The sequence below is a fragment of the Otolemur garnettii genome, unplaced genomic scaffold, assembly GCF_000181295.1.
Source record: "Otolemur garnettii isolate 467f Iridium unplaced genomic scaffold, OtoGar3 scaffold00349, whole genome shotgun sequence".
Classification (NCBI taxonomy): domain Eukaryota; kingdom Metazoa; phylum Chordata; class Mammalia; order Primates; family Galagidae; genus Otolemur; species Otolemur garnettii.
The window spans coordinates 119654-127090 of NW_003852744.1; the positions used below are offsets into that span (position 1 = coordinate 119654).

General features: G+C 37.0%; 1 protein-coding gene across 1 annotated transcript; it reads right to left on the reverse strand.

The window, feature by feature from the left end:
- Positions 1-2301: 2301 nt before the first annotated feature.
- LOC100953332 (olfactory receptor 8B3-like) lies at positions 2302-5821 on the reverse strand. Its single transcript, XM_023509088.1, has 2 exons — positions 5814-5821; positions 2302-3536 (listed from the first exon to the last, which is right to left on the reverse strand). Exons 1-2 carry the CDS (start codon positions 5819-5821, stop codon positions 2600-2602), a joined length of 945 nt encoding a protein of 314 aa, XP_023364856.1. The 3' UTR covers positions 2302-2599.
- Between the last annotated feature and the right edge of the window lie 1616 nt (positions 5822-7437).

Here is a 7437-nt window from a genome sequence, read left to right on the forward strand (position 1 = left end):
AAAAAAAAAAAAAAAAAAAAAAAAGAAAAGAAAAGAAAAAAAAAAGAAAGAAATTATAGAGAAGCAAGCTGGGGAGAAATGCTGGAGATATATATATATACACACACACATACATATACATATGTAGACATAATGTACATATACACATTATATCTATATATACACATGCATACATATATCTTTGTAGAGTTCAGACACCTACTAGAATTTCCACCTTACAGCCCCCTTATTAATTTTATAAAGGACAGTTTATTAATGTAACAGTCTATTAATTTTATAAAGAATACTTTTTAATGTAACTATGAATCTCTACATGGTATATTACTTGATTTTCTTTCAAAGAAGCATAAGACATAAGTTTATTTAAAGTAAATAAAATGTCAATATCTTGAACAATTAGAGTTGCTAAGACTTCAGAGATAGGTTTTCAGAATAATTTTCTTCTACTTGGTGAAGTACAGCTTATGTTTTAAAGTAAGCAGCTTACTTTCATCTAAGATAAATATCTTCTGGAAATTGCTATCAGTGTTAATAGAACATCTATCCTGTTCTAACACTCATGTAATTGCTTTCTGCTTTTCATTTACCTTCAATAAAGTTTCTTGCTCTCTATTCCACTGCACAACTTCTCTAGAGAATGAGAAAATAAATATTCTTGCCAGGTATTAACAACTGAAAATCTTTTTATTCAAAAACAACCTCTAAGACAAATATCACTCACTTAACATGTTGCCAAAGCTGAACTCATTTAATTGTTGGTTGCTAACAAATAGACATTGATATACTCCCATTTTCCATTAATGCCTTACACAGTTATAGTAATTTTAAAATTATTTATAATGACTTCTTGCTCTAAATTCACAAAAATAAAATATATGCTATAATTTATGCTGACTTCCTGAAAATTTAAAATAAAGAGAAATTTAAGATTAGACATTACAGGCTTTTTAATAAGCATTTTAATTATCTCTTTAATTTTTATATCAAATAATTTGATAAATTTGTCACACCGGATTTTGCAAAAAGAAAAAACTCAACCTTTGTATTTTAGAAAGTGAAAAATACTACAGGTGTTTTCCCCTACAATATTCAGAATATCAAATACTGAATGAATTCAAAACACAAACTGTGTACATTGGATACTTTTTCTTCTATTCTTGAGATACTTTGCTAAGAAGAATATTTTCCAGCTCCATCTATGTAAACATGAAGGAAGTAAAGTTTCCATCTTTCTTTATGGCTGCATAGTATTCCATGCTATACATATACCACAATTTATTGATCCATTCGTGGGTTGATGGGCACTTGGGCTTCTTCCATGACCTAGCAATTATGAATTGGGCCACAGTGAACATTCTGATACAAATATCTTTAATGTAGTGTGATTTTTGGTCTTCTGGATATATACCTAGTGGAGGAATTATGGGATCAAATGTACTCAGCCCTACTATGAAACTAGTTTATAGCTTTCACAGGAAAACCATAACCCAATTTTAGCCCAAGAATATGGGGAGAGGGGAGAGGAGGGGAGGGGAGGGGGGAGGATGGGTGGAGGGAGGGTGATTAGTGAGATTACGCCTACGGTTTATCCTATAAGGGTACATGTGAATCTCTCTAAATGTAGAATATAAATGTCTTAACATAATAACTAAGAAAATGACATAAAGGCTATGTTAACCAGCTGGATGAAAGTATTTCAAATAGTATATAGCAACAGCACTCTGTACCCCATGATAGCATTAATGTACACAGATATGATTTAATAAAAAAAAGTAAAAAAAAAGTGAGTGTAGAATAAAATAGTGAAAAGAGTGTTTATCCAAAAAAAAAGCACAAACTGTGCCAAATACCAGGAAGATAAAGGTGAAAAAAGAACATATGTGCTCTCCAGGTGCTCCTGATCTATAGGGGTAGCAGCCAGATAATTTTTATTCAAGATAAACTATGTCAAGTGGTGTATGAGAGCTAAAAAAAAATGGTTCAAATTATAAAGGAAAAACAAATTGATGCTACAGAGGCTGATAGAGACAAAATATTGGAAAGTAGTACACACAGTGGCATTTATTTTCAGTACCCGTATACCTTGACTGCCATTGTATATTTCTCCCTCTAACATTTTTTAAAGACTAATCGAAGTTGGTTCAGATTTTGCAACTGTTAACAAAACCAGGAAACAAAGAAGCAAATGGCAAAAATTTATCATCAACTGTTTTTACTTTTGGGAGCAAACTTGGAATTGTATTTGTGTCATATGAATTCTACTCTAACACAGATACACGAAGCAAAGTGGAGTCCACAGATTCTCGTAAACAAATCTCAGAATCAACAGCATTTATTCAAAAGGTAAATGTCCTTTCACGTAACCAGGGAGAAAATAATAATTTATCTTTTTCCTTAATGTTGTAATTACACAATTATACTTACAAAAGCTAAGAAGAGAAGAGGAGGAAGAATTAAGGGAGTTCTTTTTACAAAGAAAGAAAAGGCTCTGAATTAAGGTAAAAAATGCATCCTATTTTATTATGAAGAAATTCCAACAAAACAGAATAATCTAAATCTAAAGTAATCTAAAAGTTGCTCATATGAGCTCTGTTGCTGCTTAGGAAAATATTTTTCGTTTCAAAGTTTTCTTTAAAGCAAGTTTGACGTCCTTATTCCTCAAGCTGTAAATCAAGGGGTTCAGCATGGGCCCAACATTTGTATAAAAGACTGAGGCCACTTTTCCCTGGTCCATAGACTCTGAATCAGAGGGTTGGAGGTACATGAATGCTGCTGCTCCAAAGAAAAGCGAGACAGTCACGATGTGGGAGCTGCAGGTGCTGAAGGCTTTAGCTCTGCCCTCTGTAGAGCTGATGCGCAGGATGCTGGAGATGATGAAAGCGTAGGAGATGAACTTGGTGCCGGTAGACACCAGAATGTTCATGCCAACCAGAACAAAGACCACAATCTCATTGTTGTAGGTGCTGGTGCAGGAAAGCTGTAGCACCGGGAGTATATCACACAGATAATGGTTGACGATATTGGCATCACAAAACGTCAGTCTTGCCATACAGAGCGTGTGGGCTAGGGAACCCCAACATCCCATCACATATGCCCCGAACACAAACAAAGTACAGATCCTAGGAGACAGTATAACATTATATAGCAGTGGTTTGCAAATGGCAACATAGCGATCGTATGCCATCGCAGTCAATATATAACATTCGGCAATCACAAAGAAGCAGAAGAAATAGAGCTGAGTCAGGCACCCTGTGTAGGAGATGGTGTTTTTCTCCAAGACAAAATTCATGAGCATTTTGGGGGTAAAGACAGAAGAGTAACATATATCTACGAACGATAGATTTAAAAGGAAATAATACATGGGTGTGTGAAGGTGTGAGTTTAATGAAATTAATGTAATCAAGCCCAAATTGGCCACCACCGTAACCAGATAGATCCCTAGAAATAGGAAGAAGAGGGGAAGCTGAAGTTCTGGCCGGTCAGTCAAACCCTCGAGGATAAACTCTGTCACCAAGGAGGAATTCCCATGTGTCCTTCTGTTGATCAATGGAGATGGAGGAAAAGCCAATTAGAAGAAAATGAGCTTTTTTGAATCCTTTTTCACCCATAAAATGGCATTTTTAGACTTTTGAGATGCCCTTTAACACCCCAGGATGTGCAGCAAATTCTCTGATTTATAGAAATGCTGCTGTATCAGAGGGTTATTCCAGATTGGCTTAAGAGAGAGGGATGGTGGAGCTGGAGCCTATGTGGACCTACAGGTCGTGTTAAGTTCTAAGGGTGGGAAAACATGAAGTACATGATAATTTGGCAGAACAATTTCAACAGAGTTGTTATTTTGGCATACAAATCTGTTTCATAATACTAAAGTACTAAATTTTCAACTTTTTTAACCGTTCGTTGTCTGGCATGTCACTGAACCTCATCCAATCCCTAGCTTCCACTCAGATGGGTAGGTGGACATTGGGGGGGTGGGTCAGAGTTTCAGGATGAGTAAGGGTCAGCCTTTAGTGATGTACATGAGTGAAGTGAGAAAAGAAGTAAGATTGAAGGATGAAGTGGGAGTGTGGTTATTGATGGAATGAGGTTCAAGGACAGAGAAAAGGTCAGCAATGCAGGAAGATTAATAGAAATTATTGGTAAAGATTAATAGATATAATAGTAAAGCTCAGATATCATGAAGGCTCAGGGGATGGAAAAATGTTCAGAGGTGCAATGAAGAATAATAAGAGGTTGAAAATGGGCAAGGGTGCAACACAAAAAGTCAAGAAGAGGAACAGGACAAAAGAAAGGTTCAGATCTGGAATATGGTATTAGAGGTGGAATAAGAATCTGAGGTAGAGTGAGGGGTGAGGAAAAACTAAGTAATGAAGCAAAGTACAGGGGGCAAAGTCAGGGATGAAGGATAGGAAGCAACTTATGGAAAGAGGAGTCAGGTAGAGTTGACGGATAGCTGAGTGGCTGAGACCTATGAATGCAATGAGAGATAGACCAGGACTCATTGATAAAAATAGGGTCAATGATGAGGTGGCATTCGCATAATGAATTAGTTAGTGCCTTGTCTCCTGCTAGACTGTAACTTTATTCATGAAGACCAGGACCCCTGTCTGTCTTATTCACTGTGTGTTTATTCTACATAGTGGGGTCCTGACAGCAGACACCCAATGTGTCCATACCACGTATATGATGGTAGTTGTGGAATAGGAGCCAACTCAAAATGACCCTTCTTTGGATACCACCGTTCATGTGTGATTCTTATTTCTGCTCTTAGTGTCTTTTTCTGTGCTCTTTTCTTACTAGTCTGGACTATGCAAAAATTCTGTCCCCATTTCAGAGATGGTTATAGAATGTGTTAGCATAGGAACTGGACTTTCCCCAGATGGAATAGCTAGAAGACCATGGAGTTTAGATCTTCTCATCGAGGAAAGCCTCAAGAGCCCAAAGTCTGTCTGACACCACTGTGACCCTCATTTTATCCCTACATTGTCCATACTCCACTTCTAGATCCTGCTGTAAAAAAGATCCTCACACTTAGAGCTGTCTCCAGTAAAAGGACAGATGTTTCAGACAGAGCCCTTGGCCCCACTGGCTATAAGGTTCGAGGGTAAAAGAATTCTTCAAAGAGGATTTGAATTAGGATACTCACAGGTTTTTCTTATTGAGAACCCAATGCTTGTTCTTAGTTTCTCTCTTCTATAAGTGTTCTGGATGAAAATGGTTCCAAAAATGTAGGTGGGAAGAGCCCTGTCACAGACTGCTCAGCTGCCTAAAGTATCGAGGTGTCAGAATACAGACCTCCATCTCCAAAAGGCCCTGAGCTAAAAGTCAAGCATCTATTTCACTCGCCTCTTGTCACAGCTGCAGCACAGTAAAATGTCCTCTTTGGTATCAGATGAACAATTTATTGATGCAGTACAATGGATTTAATTTCATGTTTGGGGATTACTACCCACAGATGAGCCTTTCTCAGGAAACCTTGACATGCCTGTATTTATATCACAGCTAAGATGCTCACAATGTCTCCTTAGAGACTCTATCATCTGCTCGAATTTTCTATCTACTCTGGAGACTTCCCACTCTGCAATTCAAGGGAGGGCGTAACCTTCGGTGTCCTGACTCCCTAGATATTTCTAGCCCTTGATCTGGATATTGAATAATATTGCGTTGCTTCAGTAATAGTCATTTGTTCAGCAATTATCTCTAGTGTTTTACAACAAGGTGAAAATTATGAGGCCAGGAGTATTGGAGCTACAGCTCCTCAAGACGGGTACATTGAAGATGAGGCCTAGGTTGGCCAATGGTTTTTCTCTTACAGCAACATCCCGTAGGTAGAGCCTCTGCTCATCTCACTGAAATGTAAGTTTCTATCTCCAATGCTTTTAAAATTTGTAGCCTCAATATTCCAAATGCTGTCTCATCTGTGACTCTTGCTAAGTACCTCCCCCCGCAAAAATAACACTTCAGTAAGACTTCCTCTGAACCAAAGAGCATTCTAAAATTCTTTTAAAGTTTCCGAGTGCTCTTTTAAAAAAAATGGTATCTTTTTTTGAATAGATAAATTGTCCTCATTTATCATGACAACAGGTTTTAAAGTATACATACATTGTAGAAAGACTAATTCTTGCTAGTTAACCTATACATTATTTCACACAGTCATCATTTTGTGGTGAGAAACTTTACCTCCACTTTCTTATCACTTTCCAAGAATACAATTTATTGTTAAAAATAGTCACCATGTTGTACAATGGGCCTCTGGAACTTACTCATCCCATCTAACTGGAAGTTTGTATTTGTTGATCAACCTCGCCCAACCACCCCTCCAACCACCCCAGCCCCTGGCAACCACTATTCTGCCCTCTATTTCTAAGAGGTCAACATTTTAGATTACGTGTATGAGTAGAGATTATGCAGCAGTTAGCCTCCTGTATCTAGCTTATTCTACCTAACATGACATCCTCCAAGTTCATCCATGTTGTTGCAACTGACAAGATTCCCTTCTTTTCTATGGCTGAATTATACTCCATTGTGTAAACATACCACTTTTTTTAATCCATTTATTCATGCTTGGACACTTAGGTTGATTCCATGTCTTAGCTATTGTGAATAATGCTGCAATAAACAGAAGAGTGCAGGTACCTCTTCAATAAACTAATTTCATTTCCTTTGGATATATGTCCGGTAGTGGGACTGCTGGAGTATGTGGTATTTCAATTTGTGATTTTTAAAGAAACTTTGATGCTGTTTTCCATAATGGCTGTACTAATTTATACTCCTGTCAACAGTGTACCCAGAAAAGGGTTCTTTTTCTCCATATCATTACCAATACTTGTTAGTATTTGTCTTTTTGATATCATAGTGCTTATAGTTAACAATATGGTATTGTGAACTTAAAAATTTCTATATAAATTTTCATATATAAAATATATTTGGGGATTACTGTGTGTGTGTATATATATATAGAGAGAGAGAGAGAGAGAGAGCGCGCACAGATCTCTGGAATTTGCTCATCTTGTATAACGGGAACTTTATATTCATTGAAAATCTCCTCTGTCCTCTTCTCCCATCCTCTGGAGACCACCATGATGTTGTCTATTTCTATTTTTTTGACTATTTTACTTGACTCATATAAGAATCATTTGATACTCATCTTTCTATGACTGACTTATTTCACTCAGCATAATACCTCCCAGGTCCATCTGTTCCCAGATAGTAGTATTTCCTTCTAAGCTATAGGTTTAATACTGTTCCATTGCATGTATGTGCTATATTTGTTTGATCCATTCGCCCATGGATGGACGTTTGTGTTGCTTACTCCTCTTGGCTATTGCAAATAGTACGTGAAAGAATATAAAAGTGCAAATATCTCTTTGAAAACCTAATTTCAATTCTTTTGGAAATACTCTCAGAAATGGGATTGCTGTACCATATGGCAGTTCT